Here is a 20,462-nt window from a genome sequence, read left to right on the forward strand (position 1 = left end):
CCACGCAAGAGACGCTTCACCGAGTCCAATCCCTGCCAAACAAGTCTATTTTTGTTTATGGTTATCTGCCCTCATATTAAAATATCTTCGCCTTCCACCCCGTGGATACCCCCGTTGCAATTGCAAAGAACACCGCCGAAGCTATATACACCACGCCACAAAACACAACGAGCCCCCAATATACCTGATTATCGCCATTACTTTGCGCCTCAAGGATCTGCCCAGCAATGGGAATGGCAACGAGAACACCAATCGCGACAAACGTATAGATAGTGCCAAACCGTTTCCCAATGTCCTCCGTCTTGGATATCTGAGCAACACAAACAGGCGAGAGGCTAATCGCCGATCCGCTAGAGAACCCAAACAGCGCTGCAAACGCGATTATAGCCCCGTGGTTCGACCCGCTCTTGAGCCATAATGCCAGAGTTAATATCGCAGACACAGAAGCCGTCACAATCATCGTGTTGAACCGCCCGACCCAGTCCGCCGCGTAGCCAGGAACCAGCCGTCCCACGATACTCGTCGCATTGAGAATCGACATGAGTGCATACGACATATCAACGCCCATCCCCTTCGCCCGCGCATATGAAGTCAAATATGTTAGCGGGATGGTGGCTCCGATATCCGCAAAGATAATTGCTGCCGCCGTCAGGCTGAACGAGGGGTCGGCACAGTCACGCAGGTTGATTGTTTTGCGATTCGTCTTGGCTTTAGCCCGGCTCAGCCGAGAACGTTGCAGGATTGAACCCAGACTGCAGAAGAAGAGCGCGATGAAGCCGATTGTGCGCATCGCCCACCCGAATCCGACCTTTACCGTGAGCGCATTGAAGATCTGGGGGAATATTATCCCCCCTATACCGCCGGATGTGACGGCGATACCGGTGGCTATTCCACGCTTCTTGTAGAACCAGTGGTTTATGATTGAGATGCTGGGATTTGAAAGGAGGGATGCGGATATGCCACCGAGTATACCGAAGCTGAGAATGAATTGGTAGTATTCTGCCTGGTCAGTATGGATGGAAAATTAAAGAAAATAAGAGAGCTAGAGCTACCTGTTGAAACGCTAAACGCCATCACAGCGCCCGTGAGACCGATCGTGCCTGCAGCCATAAGGTGCCTAGGACCATAGCGATCGAATATCGGTCCTAAGGAAATGAATCATGAATGTCAATCCCTACTCTATATCGCAGGATTCCAAGCCCACGGCCTCGGGACCGGGGCAGCAGGTGAGCAGCAGGGGCATACCGATCTGAACACCCCCAAACCACTGGAAGAACATATAAATGCTGAAAATCCAGGATATATCGGAGCGCGAATAATTGCTCAATTGGTGCGTCGCAAGCCAGTCCGTAAACACACCGGTGGTGTTCATGAGGCCGAAACAGGGCAGAAAACCACACCATGAGCCGAAGACCACGGACCATGCTTGTAGCCCTCCGTCTGGGAATTCCTCGGGCGCATCGTCAACAGTCGTGTTGTCACGATTTGGGAGGTCCCTCTTGTATTGGCCTTTGGTTTCAGTCGTTGTGCTCATGGTGAATCACTGAAGCTGGATGAGCTAGATCAGAGCCGGAGAATGGTCTTGGGAAATAATTTGTAGGACCTCACAGATTCACCCCGCAGAGATGCAGGTGTGACAGCCCTCGGGGTGGGAAAGATTGCGCCTTTTCAGTTCGCCAAATGCCAATTCACACCCAGCCAGATCGACGGATGAGCAACAGCGGTGACGCTAGATTGGGCCTTCAACCATGAAAGAACCACCACGTATTGGGACAGTGCTGGCTACCCTTGGGCCTTCAGTTCCACCTACAAGTGAGGAGTTTGCCGGAATAGGGGTGTAGCCTCGCGAATCGAACGAATTTCAGGCTACGGAGGAAAAATGTGGACCAGGATCGACGCAAGGAGAGATCTCCGATCGACGGGTCTTTGGGAGGCGGGCCTGTCGTTGTTCAGTATTTCCCGGCGGTGAGGTCTCAGGATCAAGTGTCATGCTCTTAGAGGGCTATTCGAGATAGGAGGTCGATGTCCGCGGTTTTTACCGGTCCGTTATGGAGGGACTCAGCCCTATCATTGAGAATAGGGTTGATGATATCCGCATGATGCCGCCAGAATGGGTCGAGCCAAGCCGGCAGATCAAAAGTTAAATCCCCGTTCTCGCTCTTCCCATTTCCCGTACTTGGCTAGGTCGTTGTTTACGAACAGTTTGACCCTGTCATGGCGGCCACTGCATCTGCTTCATTCCTTGGCCTTGTAGCACTAGCATTCCACCCAGCTAGCCACATTCAAGGCAACGGAGCCCGCTTCTTTGTCCTCTAAGCCGATTACGAACGGGTGTGGTTACACGCGTGGTACATGTTTGTTAACCCACCATAGGGACCCCACTACCCACTTCAATAGCACTCCGGTATCCGTACAGGTTGCCGGGTAGCCCTAACTGAACAGTTTACAAGTGGACCACGTCCACGACGATTGCAGATGGTGTTATATAGGGTCGACTATTAGGAAAGCAGCTCATTGAGGCGGAATAGAGCGGATTCTCTTGGAGCTCATCGCATTGAGCTATCGCGCAGTGGAAGACAATGTCCTGCATTCGTTAGTGCTACGTAACTACAGTGTCTAATACATTACTCAACATAGACATTGCTATGCCGGGGATAAAAGACGCGAACACAACTGATCTACTTAAAACTTGATTTCTTGAAAAGTCTAAGGGGTTGATTATATGTCCAGCTTCAATAGCCGGGCAGCATTCTTCCACCGAATACCCTCCAATGTGTCCGCGCTCACCATCCCACTCTCTTCTAATTCATGCAGCCACTTCAACCCATCAGGGCTCTTTGCAAACGGGTAATCCACGCTATACAAAATCCTTTCATGTTTCGTATTCCGCAGAATACAGGCCAGCGGGTCCAGCGCCCAGTTTCCACTCGTCGTCAGCCACAGGTTACTATCCCACACCTCGCGAAAAGACCTCTTCTTCCCCCACCGCGATGAAACCCGCTCAATCCTCTGAAGCATATAGGGAACCATCTCGCCCATATGCCCGATGATAATCTTCAACGTAGGGAACCGGTCAAACACACCCGCTGCGTACAGTCGCAAGATATGGATCGCGACGTCGCTATGCCAGCCGAAGCCGAATGCAAGGATCGCCGTCGTTACGCTCTCTGGCAGATTCGGCGATTGATAGGCCGTAACGAGCTTGTCTGTCGGCCAAGTTGGATGGATATAGATTGGCACGTCGAGATTCGTCGCCTCCCTCCAGAAGATGTCGAATTCGGGACCGTCGTAGTACAGTCCCTCTTCTGTATGGCTGTCTACTAGGGCGCCGACAAACTTGATCCCATCCGACTTCCCAGAACATGTCCGGTATAGTTCCTTTGCTGCCTCCTCGGGTTTATCCATTGGCAACTCGGCAAACCCCGCGAATCGGCCTGGATATGAGCGCACAGCTTCCGCGAGCTGGTTATTCGTATCTCGGCACTGGGCGGGGGACAAGTCACCCGGTCCATGGGAGATAACTTGCATTGTAACTTGACCAGCGTCCATATCGGCAATCCGCTTAGGTCCAAGCTCGGTGAATTGTTCATAGAGGCCTGGGATGGCTCGGAAGCCCTCGTTGCGCGGGTTTGGGGATGCGCTGGCGGCGCGAGAGAGGAAATGTTCCTCGAGTGAGATGATTGGTCTTGTGGCTTTCGACATTATTATTAAGGTGGATTGTATCAAGTTGGGTGTGGGGTCTTAGATTTGGTAGGAATGGACCGGAGGGAGTGAGATTTATATAAATGTTGGCTTCGGATATTTGGGTTAACTCCGCCAAGACCGAGAGACCGTCGTGAAGCCATTCCCGAATACTCCGAGTGTTATCTCAAAACCAGAGCACGGTAATCAATAAACTGATTGCCGATACAACTCATTGAATATCATACAGGATTGTTCATATGTACATGGGAGCCCACAAAGGGCAGTCTCACAGCTTCTCCAGGCCTGAGCCGAAACCAACTCCAAGATCCTACCATCCAGGACTATCAGCATTGATCATATTGCAGCAGCAACAAAGAGGAAACTCACTGTCAGCCATGTGGGAAAGTATGAATGTATAAACCACCCCACTGAAGCCACCTTTCCTCTCCAAGTCATTCCACTATACCCGCCGAGCACATCATTAACAACCCCCTTCGCATATACATCCGGTGGCATCGCCGAGTCAGCATATTTCTCGCCGCTAGCCAGCACTGCGATGTCCTCATTGGCCATCTTGTAATACGAGTTCTTAGGAAGAGCATCGTGAGGGGCGTTCGAAAAGATATTGGTCGCAACGATTCCAGTCATGATGGTTATAACCTTCACACCCAGGGGCGCAACCTCAAGGCGAAGTACCTCGCTGTACATCCGCACAGCAGCCTTCGAAGCATTGTAGAATGCTAATACAAATTTAATACGATGCTCAAACAAAGGGAAGGGACAGTCTTACATCCCCATGGCACGTGCAAAACACCCGCGAGCGAAGCATTGTTCACCAGCGTCCCCTTGGACGCAATCAGCAATGGCATAAACGTATGCGTGACATGCACCATTGCCCAGAAATTGACATCGAACATCTTCTTCGCATACGCAAGATCCGTATCGAGAGCCGGATAGTTCAGATTCAGCCCGGCATTATTGACCAGGTAGTCCAGCTTTCCTTCGCTGCCCGCATGCTTGACCACGGCCTCCAGTGCGGCGTCGATACTGGACTGGGACTCTACGTCAAGCTCTAGGAGTGTTTTATTTTCCAGGTTCTCCAAGTGCGACATCTTTGGGAGTGAACGCGCGGTTGCGAAAACATGAAACCCCCTGGCATGGAAGGCCTCTGCCAGCGCTGACCCGATGCCACCATCACTGCAGCCGGTGATGAGTACTGTGGGTAAAAGCTTGTCGGATTTAGATGCAGCCATGGCTTTTGTTTGCCAGAGATATTGAAGGGTTCGAATTCGAAAGGCCCGGATATTGATTGCAGGTACGATCAAGCGAGCACTTCAATCCCTGCTGTTCTCTTCTCCACAGAGCAAGATGGTCTTTGCTTCCCTTAAAATTATCCACTCCGGAATCCCGAGGAGAGAAAGCCAGCCTGGGGAGCTTGGACCGACCCACTGAACCGCTGCGGTCATGCCGATGGGCCCTCGCTTTGGCCTTTGATGGGCTCGACTTGGGTTGCAGTGGGGGGTCTTCAAGCGCGGCGGAGCTGTCAGGACGGATTGGAGAATGGACTGAGCGTTTTACATGATTCCAAGCGACCCAAGAAATCGAAACGGACGATCATATCATTCGCAATCACGGCTGGTTGTTGGCAGGTGACGACTCGATGGGGGCTGAAGGAACGGATCGCGGCAGGGCGGCCAAGCTGAGCTGAAGCGAAGGATCGATCGTTTACCACTCGCAATTAAATTTCAATGGGATCGGACATGGCATGCCTAAAGTCTGATGCACGTCGCTGATAGTCGACGTGGTTCAATCGTTGATGTATGAGGGCATGACATTTCTAAGTTTGATTATTTACTGAGCTGAAGCAAGGAACCTCCTTCAACTTGACCTCACAGGCATTCAATGACCTGTCAATTCAGTGTCAACCCAAGCGAGTCATGATTTTACCCTTCAAGTCTGCTAAAAGCACCGGACATGCACGCTAGTTGAAGGTACGTTTCCTTTCGGGCCGCTTCCGAGCTAGGATTCCGATCCCTGCCCTGGGAGCCCACTTGGCCAGACTCTGGGTGTGTCAGGAATCTAGCGTGGAGTTAGTTCGAGTGTATCCTGCCTGATCCTGTCGGAATCTGGTCGGCGAGCTGCCAAATCCTCAACACCCCTGCAAGTGGCGAACGGCAACGGCAGGAAAGCGGCAGATTTATGTAATTTTTATTGGAGGACGTTTTGCGCCCCTGAGCTTTCCTTCGTACCAAACGTCCTTGGTTTCTGGTTTCAAACGGCCATCATGCGCGTTGACGGACCGTCGTGCACCAAGTGGACTGGGAATCGTCTTGAAGACCTCTTGTGGCATGCTGCAACCCTGCCATGGATATTGTGGTATATGCTGTTACGTGAAGACTTAGCCTTCCAAGAAACCTATTTTCCAGGGCTAGTCGTTTACTTTTCTCGCTGCCGAGGCGTTGACTGTTGATCTTTAGAAGTCTCACATTCCGTGGGACTAATCATGCAAGAACATGGGGGGACCAGGGATTCATAGACAAGCCTCGCTTAGAGGGAGCGTTTAATAGTCAAGACACCCGCGGGGCTAATTGATCCTGGGCCCTTGCAAAGCCAGGTTCCTGGGTCGCACCTCTTGATTTCCTATCCTATTGTCTGTATTCTCCCATGACCACCGTGATATTTGACCAGAAAGGCAGGCTAGAGTCATAATGGCTGCCACAGGTGGCTCTGTTCCGACGAAGCTGCCATCGAGCGCTCCGCCGATGGTGCACACCATCCGAGGCATCATCATAACGGTGACTTCTGTTGCGCTGGTGGTATGCTGCACGAGAGTACGTTCAACTCAGCGCGAATACACTGGCCGTTGTAGGATGCTAACCGGGACAGCTCTATATCCGCAGATTTGTTACTCGATCATTTGGTCTCGATGATTACCTCGTTATCCTTGCATTGGTGAGTTGACTCCCATCGCTCTCGTCTACCCCCTATCCTCATCTCGATCACAGATAATGGTGGTGTTGTTTGCAATTCTGTCTTTGGCCGTCACGTTCTATGGAATTGGATACCATATGGATACCGTCCCACCGGCAAAGCTGGCGACTATGCAATACGTAAGTACCATCTAATTTGTCTCACTGCTTGGGATATACTGAGTCTTGAGGCTAGATTGTGTATATATCACTATGCGCATACCTCTGGGTAGCCCTCGCCGTCAAATCCAGCCTCACAGTCTTTATAATGCGGATATTCCCAACAAAGGCCATCCGCCTCATCGGCATTGGCACAATTATATTCATGGTTCTGATGACAATATCCGGCGAGCTGCCTCTGATCCTCCAATGCAGACCTGTTAAAGCAGCCTACGCTCCGCCAGCAAACGGGGATTACAAGTGCTTTACAGCCAAGACATTGATGAACATCCAGCTTTATCAGGCGATTCTCATGTTCTTGGTAGACGTGGTTATTATCGTCATGCCCATGCCCACGATCTGGAAGCTCCAGATGCCGGTCCAGCGTCGGCTAGTTATTATGGGATTGTTCGCGCTTGGTATGGAGACTCTTTGCAGATGTTTTTAAGGATGTGAAACTGACCGGGTATTTTGATAGGGTTCGTTGCATGTGCCGCCGGTTTGGCACGTATCCCTCTCCTTGGTTACCAGGAGAATACGAAAGATTTTACCAGTATGAAATTCCCTCATCATTTACCTTATTCTAGTGCAGCCCTAATTTCGACTGCAGGCGCTGGGGCCATCCCCCTCATCCTAATGAACACCGAATATGCGCTTGGCCTGATAACTGGATCTCTTCCTTCGCTGCGAATTCTATTCAAGTTCATCCCTGGACTGAATAGTAGCAGAAAGACCAGCAAGTATAGTCGGTCTCGCAGTCGTGAGTGGACTGGCGGCCAAGGCAACGCTGGAGGATACCAATTGAGTAGCCAGAGTCGCTGGAGTAAAAAGGTTCTTCCTAAGAGGGGAGCAGATGGCGACAGTGTAGCCAGTGAAAGCGAGCAGAGGATATTCACGACATCCAAATCCTGAGTTCTTGGGGATATATTCCATGTTGACCCGGTGCATGTGATTCTAGGCTGGAGTTATTTTTGTTTATACCATAACTAGGGCCACGAACGGTCCTTTGGGAATGTAAGATGTGTCTTTCTAGACAGTGCGGACTAAGCACTGTTATTGGCGTGTGACGACTCTGGAATCACGAGCCTGTAGGGGGCTGACTATCTCCATGACTGTTTCTACCATTGTAGTATGGTAAGCACTCACGTCAGTGCAGGTGTCAGTGAGCAACTGACAGCTAGAAAAGTCGGCGCGGTGGGAGGCCTGGGAGGAATGAGCCCAGATGCAGTCAGCCTGCAGTCTAGGGCTGTGCTTAGACACTGAAGGAGACCGTGGGAGGCCTGGAAGGTTATCAGAAGAAAAAAACACTGCAGCAAGGCGTTATCGAATGGTGAGCACTATTGATTTAGGGCAGTGGTATGTGTTTTGAAAAGCAGTTGGAGAAGCTGCGTGGGTGGCTGCGGTTTTTATACTTGTCTATACTCCATGTCGAACTCCAGATGGTCGGCTAAAACATCCATCGGCCTATGCAGAGGCAGGGATATCATCAGAGCCATTTGGCAGATACAAGGACTCTTGATACATTTCAAGATTATTGGGCGTCGCAGTTGCGCACTCATCCTACGTGTCAGAGTGGGTAGCATCAGCTAAATTCGATCTTGTCAGACGGACCCAGTATATTTGCCTGGAGATCCGATCATCTCGGCGGGATCTGGTTAGGCCTTGAACCAATGGCATGATCTGTTAGACTGAGTTTCTCCCATTGTATTTTGATTGTTGCTGTCGTACATCTACAATCAAAGCGAAATCAACCCTGGTCATGTTGTAGTATGAACTGTGCTTGGAGGTGTGCGCACTTTTGGTGGCGGCTCTCTTAGTAAAGGACAGCATTCAGTCAACTGTGGAGATTACGGATACAATGTCCCCCAAACTGCAATGGTCCGTTTGAATTTTCACATGTCAGACAATTATGCAGACGGGGAAGATCACATCAAACACTGAACTAGTCTTGAAATAATACGACTGGCCGAGAAAGGAAGGACATCTCTAAGGGGTAAAACATCGATGGTGGCGCAGGAAGTGTGCAATGGGTGCAGGGATGGCATTGGCTACTTCGCGTCTGACTTATCTTGTGCCAGCCCGAAGGATGAAGTTAAGCTAAAACTGGGCAACGGAATCGCCAAGCGAGCCGACCTTCCTGAGGCGTGCCGCGGTGGGTTCAGCTCACCCATCGTCGCATTTAGGGTTGCGCCGGCCCTGCGTGGGGTTGGAGTATGACAGTGATCAGCGCCACCAAGGACTCCAGCACTCCTCGGCCCCTCGAAGGACCAAGAACTTTTGTCTTCGTGATCCTGTTCAAGTCTGCAATTCAATTTAATTGTGAACAACATGGGATCAATTGCTCAACCCATCGGCCTCACGCCGCTCGACCATATCACGGCAAAGGTGTACCTCCCGTACATGCTGTACTTTAACACCGATGACCCTAGTACTGCTGTCCGAACTCTGCAAAACGGAATAAACAAGCTTGTCACAGAGATTCCCTGGCTTGCTGGAGATGTCGTTTGCCACAGTGAGCCTGAGACTCGGGGTTTCATTCACTCCCCTACCACATCCCATGATGTCCCAATGTTGACGGTGAAGTATTTCGATCGAAATGAGGATTTCTGCACACACCCAAAAAATGAGTATTTCGCTCTGCCGGTGTTTATCCCGGCCTCGCAGCAACGACCTGTCCTGCGCTTCCAGGTCAACGTCTTCCCTTCGAAGATCGCTCTGGTGATGTCTTTCATGCATATGGCCTTTGACGGCTCCGGCGCAGGGGTCGTCCTCCAAGCACTGAGCGAGTGTTGTCAAGCCGCAGCCGCAGAAGATTCGGAGTCTATCAGGACGCCCATCACCAAGGAGATCGTGAGGACTGCTATCGAACATCGGAGAGAGGTCTCGGACTGGCCTTCCAAGTGCGAGACGCGCCTCGACCATTCAGTAGAACTGGGCCCTCCGGCTTTCGACTCGAACTTTTCCACCGAGCAGTGGGGGGCTATGGAATCGGTTTTATCCTCGGCGGCCGATACCTACCGTGTCACATTCAGCCCAGACAAAATAGCCCACCTGAAGGCTCTGTGCGCGAAGCGACTTCCTCAGCTCAAACAGCCGTTTGACCCGACGTACCCGTTCTCCTCCAACGATATCATCACCGCGGCGTTGGGCATCTCTATTGACAGAATCATGCACCCCAACCAAGCTGGGAAAGACAAACCAACGAGCATTTTCATGGTCGCAGATCTTCGCCGCCGCATCAACCCTCCACTACCAGAAACATACCTAGGCAATATGATCTTCCCCATCTGGAGGCCCATTCACTGCAGGAAGGACAGTGAGGAAACAAGCCAGGGCGAGGAGTCCGACCTCATTCACCTTGCACAGCTTGCGCTTGAGCTCCGCACCGGGGTCACATCGTCCATCAACGAAACCCTCGGCTACAGCGCCTCTGCTGCCGTCGCTGAAAGCGGAGACTGGTATCAAATGGAGGGCAAGCCAGCAGACGTTGTGATGACCAGCTGGCGGCATCTTAAGGTCTTTGCTCTAGATTTCGGGCCAGGACTCGGCCACATCGAGGATTTTGAGTCCGGGTTTTCACTCATTCCTGGCGCTTGTATTATGCTTCCCCAGCGAACAAGGGAGCTTCAGCCCGCCGAGCCGGTGCCGTGGGAGGCCTCGATTACGCTGAGGCCTGGGGATTATGAAGCATTTGTTAAGGATCCGTTGTTGAGCCAGATTTTTGCGGAGTCGTGAATTATTTTTGCTCGCTGTCTTCCGTTGTTTCAGCGGCCCTTGTCTGCAAGTGTTAATATTTAGTATATGAAGTTGTAATAAACGCCAGTGGATAGTTCCAGGCACAGTTCCAAGGTTGGGCCCACCTGCAAGCCCGATCGCCCAACAGCAGCCTGAGGCATCCACGGAAGCCTCGGCCTGACGTTGGAGTTGACCGCTTACGTAGTTCTTGGCGCCCATGCTCCAATCGTCACTCGCCGTGCTGTTCCGACACGCGACGACGACAACATCATCACAGCAGGGCAATCCGGAGCTCTTCTGTTCCTTCCCTTTATCTGTGTCATCTTGGGTTTGTGTTATTGTTATTATTTTGAATGTGCCTCCTATCATTGCGCTTCTAGCCCACCCCTCAACGCCATGCGGGGACTCCGCTTCATCCCCATCGTCGCGGCCCTGGGCTTCCCCTCACAGTCGCTCGCCCAGGGAGAAACGAAGATTCATGAAGAGGGCCGATGCGCCATCCGCGGTCATTGCGGGAAACAGTCGTTTTTTGGCGGAGAGCTACCATGTCCCGATAATGGGCTTGCGGAGAAACCGGAAGCAGCGGTCAGAAAGAAGTTGGTCGATCTGTGCGGTACGAAATGGGAGGAAGGGCCAGTCTGCTGTAAAGAGGAACAGGTGAGTGGCGGGCGTATTATTGGGAATTGTGATGGTGATAATGATCCTAATTGTTTTGGACAACCAGATCGATGCGCTTTCGAATAATCTCAAACTCGCCGATGGAATCATCTCCTCCTGCCCTGCCTGCAAGGATAACTTCTTCAACATATTCTGTACCTTTACTTGTTCACCCGACCAGTCCCTCTTTATAAACGTCACTGAAACCGAAACCGCTAGCTCTGGAAAGGATCTTGTCACCGAGCTCGATAATTTGTGGTCGGAAGAGTACCAAAGTGGGTTTTACGACAGCTGCAAGAACGTCAAAAATGGCGCTTCGGGCGGAAAGGCCATTGATTTCATTGGAGGCGGCGCCAAGGACTATCACCAGTTTTTGAAATTCCTAGGCGACAAGAAGTTCTTGGGAAGCCCGTTCCAGATTAATTATCGCACCGAACCTGCAGACGACTCCCAGGGTATGGAGGCTCTGCCAATTCACCCAAAGGCATGCAACGATGCGGACCCAGCATACCGCTGCTCTTGCGTCGATTGCCCAGACGTGTGTCCCGAGCTTCCCGAAATCAAGACCGAAAAGCAATGTCACGTCGGCCTTATACCCTGCATGTCGTTCTCGGTCATTCTTATCTACTCCATTTTCCTTCTTGTTATTGCTGGATTTTCAAGCTATTTTACATGGAAAGAACACCGGTATCGAAAGCCTGAAAGAGTACGACTCCTACAGGATCCAAATCCAAGTGATGACGAAGATGAGGGTGATATTGTCCAAGGTGCGGGCCACCTGGAGTATCCCCGTGGGTTCTACAAATTGAACTCAATGCTTGATACTGTTTTTAGCCGCATTGGGTCCGTCTGTGCTCGCTTTCCTGCATTGACGATAATATCGAGTGTTGTTGTGGTTGTACTCTTGAGTTTTGGCTGGCTGCGATTCTCTGTGGAAACGGACCCTGTTCGACTCTGGGTGAGTCCTACCTCTGCTGCGGCAAAGGAAAAGGAGTTCTTTGATAAGAACTTTGGGCCATTCTATCGTGCAGAGCAAGCGTTCCTTGTCAATGATAACTCTTCTAACGCTGGCGGCCGCGTCCTTGATTACGACACACTAAGCTGGTGGTTTGGCGTTGAGTCTCGTGTCAGCCGCGTAATCTCTTTGGATCGTGGGTTGTCCCTGGATGACGTGTGCTTCAAACCTACTGGTGATGCATGTGTCATTCAGTCAGTAACCGGTTATTTTGGTGGCTCCCTTTCCAACCTCAAGCCAGACACATGGGAGGAACGCCTGACACACTGCACGGATTCTCCAGGCGATATTGACTGCCTCCCCGCCTCTTCACAGCCTCTGAGACCCGAAATGGTTCTGGGTGGCTATGAAAGTACTGGAAACATCCTTGATTCTCGGGCACTTATAGTGACATGGGTTGTTAGCAATCATGCGCAAGGATCTGAAGGAGAGGCGAAAGCTATGGACTGGGAAGACAGTTTTCAGCGTATATTAACGGTTGTCCAAGAAGAGGCCTCGACTCGCGGACTCCGTGTCTCCTTCACAACGGAAGCAAGCGTTGAGCAGGAACTGAACAAGTCAAGCAACACCGATGCTAAGATTGTCGTTATTAGCTACATTATTATGTTCATTTACGCGTCGTTGGCTCTCGGGTCTGTGACTATGACATGGAGATCCCTACTCAACAACCCGTCCAACGCCCTAGTGCAGTCCAAGTTCACCCTTGGCGTTGTGGGAATCATGATTGTTTTGATGTCGGTATCTGCATCAGTTGGACTATTCTCCGCTGCTGGTGTCAAGGTAACATTGATCATCGCGGAGGTGATTCCTTTCCTCGTTTTGGCCGTGGGTGTTGACAATATCTTCCTAATCGTCCACGAATTTGAGCGCCTAAATGTCAGCCATCCCGATGAAGAGATTGACGAACGCATTTCTCGCGCCCTTGGTCGCATTGGTCCCAGTATCTTCCTTTCCGCCCTCACGGAGACCGTTGCATTTGCACTGGGTGTCTTTGTTGGAATGCCCGCTGTCCGAAACTTTGCCGTTTATGCCGCAGGTGCTGTCTTCATCAATGCTATCTTGCAAGTCACAATGTTTATTTCTGTGCTTGCTTTGAATCAGAAACGCGTTGAAAGTCTCCGTGCAGACTGTATGCCCTGTTTGACTGTGCGCAAAGCGCACTCGGGAATGCCGGAAGAGCGGGCTTTCGAAGACCAGGACGGGGAAAGTGCCCTTCAGAAATTGATTCGCAAAATCTACGCGCCTTACTTGCTCAACCGCAGGGTTAAAGTTGTGGTGGTTATCGTTTTCCTTGGCATTTTGACTGCTGGCCTGGCTTTGGTTCCTGAGGTGGCCTTGGGTTTGGATCAACGAATTGCACTGCCAAGTGATTCTTATCTCATTGACTACTTCAATGACCTCAGCGAGTATTTCGGTGCAGGGCCGCCTGTCTATTTCGTGACACGAAATGTAAATATAACCGAGAGACAACACCAACAACAGCTCTGCGGGCGTTTCACGACGTGCGAAGAATACTCACTACCATTCGTGCTGGAGCAAGAGTCGAAGCGGTCGAACGTATCGTATATTTCTGGCTCAACCGCCAGCTGGATTGACGATTTCTTCTACTGGCTTAACCCACAACAGGACTGTTGTTACGAAGATGACAAGTTGTGTTTCGAGGATAGGACACCAGCGTGGAATATCAGCTTGTCTGGTATGCCAGAGGGCCAGGAGTTCATCCACTACCTTGAGAAATGGGTCGACTCCCCGACAGATGCTTCATGCCCTCTTGGTGGGAAGGCACCCTACAGCAGTGCGCTTGTTTTTGACCCGAAGCGTGTCATGACAAATGCAAGTCATTTCAGAACCGCCCACACCGCGCTCCGGACTCAGGACGATTTCATCAAATCGTATATCTCTGCTCGCCGCATTGCTCAAGGGATATCTGAAGAACATGGTATCGACGTATTCCCTTACTCGAAGTCATACATCTTCTTCGACCAGTATGTATCCATCGTGCAGGTGGCCGGAACTCTGCTCGGCTCTGCCGTGGCAATAATTTTCGCCATTACCTCAGTCCTTCTCGGCTCCGTTGCCACAGGTGCGGTGGTTACAGCGACCGTTGTCATGATTGTGGTCGATATCATTGGCTCTATGGCCATAGCTGGCGTCTCGCTCAATGCCGTCTCTCTTGTCAACCTGGTCATTTGTGTAGGCATCGGCGTTGAATTCTGCGCCCACATTGCCCGGGCCTTCATGTTCCCCTCCCGAAGCATCATGGACACTGTACCCACGAGATTCCGTGGCAAGGACGCACGTGCTTGGACCGCATTAGTCAATGTTGGTGGCAGCGTGTTCAGCGGCATTACCGTGACCAAGCTTCTTGGAGTTTGCGTTCTCGCCTTCACCAGGAGCAAGATCTTCGAGATCTACTATTTCAGGGTGTGGTTAGCGCTGATCATTTTTGCGGCCACCCATGCGCTCATTTTCTTGCCTGTGGCGCTCAGCTATTTTGGGGGTGAGGGTATGTTATTCACTAAACTGGAGATTTTTCGTAACCGAGTTTGCTAACAAATATACCAGGCTATGCTGACCCCGAAGCCAGTGGGGGCTTAGAGGAGAACCTTGCATCTAGAGGTTACCGCTCCCTGTTGGTTGACGATGATTACGACTCGGATGAATACTAGTCGCGCTGGTCCGCGACAAACGCCTCGGCTAGAAGGTCGACTTTCCACGCGCTCAATGCAAACGATTCTTGACGCGTATGACTGTCTATATAATCTTGTTTCCTTAATCGTTCTTTGCTACAGTAGCATAAATAAAGAGCGAAATGACTGAAGCTTTTGTTTTTGGTTTATTATAACCTTAGTGGATGAATTGAATACTCCTGTGGTGAACTATCTAATAATCGCTGGCGTTCTGGTGTCCAAATATTTAGTTGTTGATCCACATTAGGGCAGTTAGCAATAGAGAGTGATGTCTGGTGAATTGGAATAACATAAGACAATAGTGAAGCAATATTTCAATACTACTTTTCTAATTTCTCTTATATAGCTACCAAGTTTCTGCCTAAGAGTTAATAAAACTTGAATAACGGTTGTGCAATGTTGATAAGGCAGTGTGGGGTGCTTACATGATCACGCCAAGGCTCAAGCTCCCCCTAAATTTTTTTTTTTCAGGCCTTTTCTGCTTTGGGCTCCCCCTCCACAACAATTCCCTTCTTCTTTCTCTTCCTCATCTCTCTCCCCTTTCCTTTTCCTTTTGCTTTGTTATCTTTCTTTTGTTCATATTTCTGTGATACCCCTTGTGCTGTCTGGCTGTGTGCAGACAGCAATTCACGTCCCTTACCAAGTCCTGCTTCATTCTTCAGGACAAGGGATAACCCCACCTCGATTTTTCTCTCGACGAAATTTTTTTGAAAACTTCGCACATTTGAAGCTGTCATGGATCAGCAACGGTTTCTGCAGCAGCTCCAGATCGTTCTTAACCGTGAGTAACCCCATGACCTCCATGACGCGTCGCGTCTTTCGGGAGTCATTGCTGACCCAAATTATAGCTACCCAGGGTAACGTGAAGGAGGCTACCGGAATCCTTCAACGCGAGTACTACAAGCATCCCGAATCGCTTGTCCTCCTCATCCAGGTTGCAACTGGTCACGATGATGCTCAGCTGAGACAGCTCGCTGCTGTCGAGGCCCGGTCTCTGGTCAGCAAGCACTGGGTTAAGGTGCAAGGAGACCAGAAGCCCGCCATCAGGGAACAGCTTCTGCGCTCCGGCGTCAGCGAGGCCAATGACCTGGTCCGCCACTCCGTCGCCCGTGTTATCTCTGCCGTTGCGAAGGTTGATTTGGAGGATGGTCAGTGGGCTGATCTTCCCAACTTCCTGATCCGCGCTGCCGACACTGGAAACAAGGATGAGCGGGCTGTGTCTCTGTACATCCTGTTCACTATTCTCGAGACCTTGGGAGAGGGCTTCGAGGAGAAGTTCCAGGAGCTGTTCACCCTGTTCGGCAAGACCATCCGTGACCCTGAGAGTGCTGATGTCCGTATCAACACCCTCCTTGCCCTGAGCAAGCTGGCTATGTACCTCGACTCTGCGGAGAACATGGCCCCTGTGAAGGCTTTCCAGGACCTTGTCCCCTCAATGGTCGCCGTCCTCAAGGACGCCATCGACCAGCAGGAGGATGACCGCATTATGCAGGCTTTCGAGGTCTTCCAGACAATCCTCGGTTTCGATCCCGCTCTCTTGACTGTTCACCTGAAGGACCTCGTTGTCTTCATGAATGACATTGCTGCCAACGCTGAGATTGACCCCGACACCCGTACCCAGGCTATCAGCTTCCTTATGCAGACTGTTCAGTACCGTAAACTCAAGATCCAGGGTATGCGTCTCGGCGAGCAGCTCGCCCGCACCGCTCTGCAGATCGTCACTGAGCTTGGCGACGCTTCGCCCAATGATGATGACATCACCCCCGCGCGCTCTGCTCTTGGTCTCCTTGACATGCTGGCTCAGAGCCTTCCTCCCAGCCAGGTTGTTGTTCCCCTGCTCCAGGCCCTCGGCCAGTACTTCAACAACTCCAACCCTGACTACCGCCGTGCCGGTATCATGTCGTTGGGCATGGTTGTCGAGGGTGCCCCCGATTTCATCAGCACTCAGATGAAGGAGATCATGCCCATGGTTCTTCAGCTCCTTGCTGATGGTGAACTCAAAGTTCGCCAGGCTGCTCTTCACGCCGTTGCCCGGTTAGCCGATGACCTTACCGAGGACCTTAACCGCGAGCACGAGAAGCTCATGCCTCTACTCTTCAAGAACCTTGCCAGCGCTATGCAAGAGTCCAAGGGCGAGGAGGAGGGTCCTACTGTCGACATCATGAAGGCTGGTCTTAGTGCCATTGATGCTGTCGTCGATGGCCTCGATGAGAAGGAGGTTGCTCCTTACCAGAGCGAGCTCGTCCCTATCCTTCACCAGCTCTTCAAGCATCCCAACTTCAGAATCAAGGGTCTCTCTGCTGGTGCCCTAGGCTCTCTTGCCTCTTCCTCCGGCGACGCCTTCTTGCCATTCTTCGATGACTCCATGCATCTTCTTCAGGAGTTTGCTGCCGTCAAGGACAGCGAGGAAGAACTTGACCTTCGTGCCAGCGTTACCGACGCCATGGGTGAGATGGCTGCTGCCGCTGGCCCTGAACGCTACCAGCCTTACGTCGAGCCCCTCATGCGTGCTACTGAGGAGGCTCTCCACCTCGGCCACTCTCGCCTCAAGGAGAGCACTTACATCTTCTGGGGTGCCATGGCCAAGGTGTACGGTGAGCACTTCGCTACCTTCCTTGAGGGTGCTGTGAAGGGCTTGTTCAACTGCCTTGAACAGGATGACGATGACCTTGAGCTTTCTCTTGGTGAGGCTGCCAAGGATCTCATTGGCCAGGAGGTGACCGTTGCCGGCCGCAAGGTTAAGGTTGCTAGCGCCGAAGACGATGATGATGAGCCCGTTGGCGAGGACGGCGAGATCGAAGACGTTGACGTTGATGAGGATGAGGATGACTGGGACGATATCACTGCTACCACTCCTCTCGCTCTTGAGAAAGAGATTGCCATTGAGATTATCGGTGACCTTGTTACCCACTCTCGCAGCGCCTACCTTCCCTACTTTGAGAAGACCGTCGAGATGGTTATGCCCCTTGCCGATCACCCTTATGAGGGCGTCCGTAAGGCTACTATCAGCACCATGCACCGCTCTTACGCCATGCTCTTCTCCATTGCTGAGGAGACTGGGCAGATGGCTAAGTGGCAGCCCGGCCTTCCCCTGCAGGTTCAGACCGCCAAGGAGGTGCAGAAGTTCGGCGAGATCCTCATGACCGCCACCATCAAGATGTGGACTGAAGAAGATGACCGGTACGTTTATTTTCCTTTATTGTTTCGTTTACAAGCAAAGCACTTTAAATTACCATGATGATACCACTCGTTTAACCCAGCTCACTTTGACACACAAGTTGTGATTGATGTGAAAGACGTTTATCTACTTCTGATTTATCTATGATTCTACTTGATTTTATTTTGGATGGTTGTTTGTGAACATCGCTAACCCGCCAAATCCTAGATCTACCGTTGCCGATATCAACCGCAACATGGCAGAGAACCTCCGATTCTGCGGTCCTTCTCTGATTGCCAACGAGACCACCCTTCACAACGTCATCCAGATGATCACCGACATCATCACCAAGAAGCACCCTTGCCAGCTTGAATTCACTGAGGATGATGAGGAGGCTAGCGAGGAGACTTCCGAGTTCGATTGGATCGTTGTTGACACCGCTCTTGATGTGGTCTCTGGTATGGCTGCCGCTCTTGGTGAAAGCTTTGCCGAGCTCTGGAAGGTCTTCGAGAAGACTGTTCTTCGCTATGCTGGCAGCACTGAGTCCATCGAGCGTGCCACCGCTGTCGGTGTTCTCGCCGAGTGCATTAGCGGCATGGGCGCCGCTGCCACTCAGTTCACCCCCTCCTTCCTGAAGCTCCTTGTCCACCGCCTGAGTGACGAGGACCCTCAGACCAAGTCCAACGCTGCGTACGCTGTCGGTCGTCTCGTTGAGAACTCCAACTCGAACGAGATTGTTAAGGAGTTCCCTACTATCCTCAGCCGTCTCGAACAGCTCCTGCACCAGGACGTCTCTCGTCTCCAGGACAACGCCACTGGCTGCCTTAGCCGCATGATCCTGAAGCACCGTGAGGGCGTTCCCATCAAGGACGTTCTTCCTGTCTTGGTTGGCATTCTCCCCCTCAAGAACGACTACGAGGAGAACGACCCTCTGTACCACATGATCTGCCAGTTGTACAAGTGGGAGGACGCCACCGTCCGCGAGCTCACTCCCCAGTTCCTCCCCATCTTCCAGTCTGTTCTCTGCGGTGATGCCGACCAGCTTGAGGACGAGCGCCGGGCCGAGCTCACCGAGCTTGTCAAGTGGCTGAACCAGATGCAGCCCGGTGCCGCCCCTTGGGCTGAGCAGCTGTAAGCTGTGATCTCGCAGGCTTCGCCATTTGATGAATTACGGACGCGAATTAAAGTAATGGATAGACTGGAAATGTTTGGACGACTACTAGATAGATACCCCCGGAGCGCCAGGCCGGTGAGCTTGTTGCGCGATGACCACGGACTGCCAGAGTGATGATGGGCTATGGCAATGACTTATGATGGGAAGATAGCAACTAAAAGTTAACTTGACTGTATATACTGTTAGAAATTCATGGATAGCTTTGCCTGAATCCGCGCCTCACTCAGTGCCCTGTAGACGTGTACCTAAACGTACCCAATAGCGCCACGCTATTATTAGCCAGTGCCTGCCAAGCTTGTGGAGACTGGAGAGACTAGTTATAATTGTTGTGCTGCTGCCTGCGTCATCTGCCAACTCTTGACTCTTTTTATACCCTCGCGTCATCGCAACCACATCAAACCATAAACACATCCATCCACTTTCACCTAAAAACCAGAACAAAATGGGCTCCTCATCCCTCTCCACACCACTTAACTGGACCCTTCCGTCCTCGGGATCCAGCTCCGGCTCCTCAGTCAGCAAGCCCATCAAGACCGTCTCGAAACCATGCTTTGGATGTGACTGCGGTGATGGGACGGAGTGCGATTGCTGCATTTGTACTGTTATGTGATTTAAATATGGTATGCTCTTGGCTTGTGGGATTTGTTTAAATGGGGGTACTAACACTTGGTAAGGCCTGACCGAGTGTGGCGGTGTGGGGGGTTTCACTGCGTTGAAATATGGTGACCTGGGTCTCTCCTCTCGGGGATTCAGACGGGCAACGAAGGAGTGGTAGTGTCTTGCTAGCAGAGTGGCTTTGTGCGTCGATTTATTCGCCTTTATTCAGTTTATTATATCCATGTTCCTGACGTTACTATTCTGTTGAATGTTGGTGCTGGTTCCTGGCGCCGAACAATGTATGTATTGGTTTTCTACCACAGATGCTAAAGAAGTATATTTCTACGACGAAAAATATATTTTGTCTACATAACAATGCTTCCCTGGTTTGTTAATGTGAGATTGTTCTGCCTTGGCCAGCTGAACCTAGAGGTCGAAGCTTCGGCGACATAGTGGGGATTCGCCGATTTGGCGGGTTGCCAATAGTTACTCACAACTCTTTTTCCTTGACAGTATCCTAACTAATAAAAGACTTGGGAATATTTGAATCCGGCATGATTAGTTTTTTTTTGTATTTTTGGTCTAAGAATTCTTTGTTGATTTGATTATAGTTTGTGATGATCTC

At 51.2% G+C, this 20,462-nt stretch overlaps 8 protein-coding genes across 8 annotated transcripts; 4 read left to right on the top strand and 4 right to left on the bottom strand.

Moving 5' to 3' along the window:
• Positions 1 to 6: 6 nt before the first annotated feature.
• Positions 7 to 1,116, bottom strand: ASPVEDRAFT_38160 (uncharacterized protein). Its single transcript, XM_040811639.1, has one exon. The coding sequence runs from the start codon at positions 788 to 790 to the stop codon at positions 77 to 79; it is 714 nt and encodes a 237-aa protein (XP_040664411.1). The 5' UTR covers positions 791 to 1,116; the 3' UTR covers positions 7 to 76.
• ASPVEDRAFT_38161 (uncharacterized protein) lies at positions 1,048 to 1,937 on the bottom strand (the record flags this gene model as incomplete). Its single annotated transcript, XM_040811640.1, has 1 exon — positions 1,048 to 1,937. A coding segment is annotated over exon 1 (355 nt), but the record flags the coding sequence as incomplete, so codon positions are not given.
• Positions 1,938 to 2,560: 623 nt separating this feature from the next.
• ASPVEDRAFT_38162 (amidohydrolase family protein) lies at positions 2,561 to 3,997 on the bottom strand. The gene has a single exon (XM_040811641.1). It carries the CDS (start codon positions 3,700 to 3,702, stop codon positions 2,719 to 2,721), a length of 984 nt encoding a protein of 327 aa, XP_040664413.1. The 5' UTR covers positions 3,703 to 3,997; the 3' UTR covers positions 2,561 to 2,718.
• ASPVEDRAFT_80287 (SDR family oxidoreductase) lies at positions 3,971 to 4,937 on the bottom strand (the record flags this gene model as incomplete). Its single annotated transcript, XM_040816841.1, has 3 exons — positions 3,971 to 4,012; positions 4,072 to 4,424; positions 4,475 to 4,937. 3 exons carry the CDS (start codon positions 4,935 to 4,937, stop codon positions 3,971 to 3,973), a joined length of 858 nt encoding a protein of 285 aa, XP_040664414.1.
• Positions 4,938 to 6,392: 1,455 nt separating this feature from the next.
• ASPVEDRAFT_80288 (uncharacterized protein) lies at positions 6,393 to 7,724 on the top strand (the record flags this gene model as incomplete). The annotated part of the gene is made up of 6 exons (XM_040816842.1): positions 6,393 to 6,515; positions 6,571 to 6,636; positions 6,690 to 6,794; positions 6,850 to 7,231; positions 7,291 to 7,365; positions 7,423 to 7,724. 6 exons carry the CDS (start codon positions 6,393 to 6,395, stop codon positions 7,722 to 7,724), a joined length of 1,053 nt encoding a protein of 350 aa, XP_040664415.1.
• Positions 7,725 to 9,140: 1,416 nt separating this feature from the next.
• On the top strand, positions 9,141 to 10,547 carry ASPVEDRAFT_80289 (uncharacterized protein; the record flags this gene model as incomplete). Its single annotated transcript, XM_040816843.1, has 1 exon — positions 9,141 to 10,547. The coding sequence occupies one exon, from the start codon at positions 9,141 to 9,143 to the stop codon at positions 10,545 to 10,547; it is 1,407 nt and encodes a 468-aa protein (XP_040664416.1).
• A 252-nt stretch (positions 10,548 to 10,799) lies between these two features.
• ncr1 (sphingolipid transporter NCR1) lies at positions 10,800 to 15,233 on the top strand. The gene is made up of 3 exons (XM_040808138.1): positions 10,800 to 11,204; positions 11,272 to 14,725; positions 14,785 to 15,233. Exons 1-3 carry the CDS (start codon positions 10,944 to 10,946, stop codon positions 14,886 to 14,888), a joined length of 3,819 nt encoding a protein of 1,272 aa, XP_040664417.1. The 5' UTR covers positions 10,800 to 10,943; the 3' UTR covers positions 14,889 to 15,233.
• Positions 15,234 to 15,400: 167 nt separating this feature from the next.
• On the top strand, positions 15,401 to 19,457 carry ASPVEDRAFT_38167 (putative importin beta-4 subunit). Its single transcript, XM_040811642.1, has 3 exons — positions 15,401 to 15,690; positions 15,758 to 18,089; positions 18,295 to 19,457. Exons 1-3 carry the CDS (start codon positions 15,645 to 15,647, stop codon positions 19,199 to 19,201), a joined length of 3,285 nt encoding a protein of 1,094 aa, XP_040664418.1. The 5' UTR covers positions 15,401 to 15,644; the 3' UTR covers positions 19,202 to 19,457.
• Positions 19,458 to 20,462: the final 1,005 nt, after the last annotated feature.

The sequence above is a fragment of the Aspergillus versicolor genome (genome assembly GCF_001890125.1).
Source record: "Aspergillus versicolor CBS 583.65 unplaced genomic scaffold ASPVEscaffold_2, whole genome shotgun sequence".
Classification (NCBI taxonomy): domain Eukaryota; kingdom Fungi; phylum Ascomycota; class Eurotiomycetes; order Eurotiales; family Aspergillaceae; genus Aspergillus; species Aspergillus versicolor.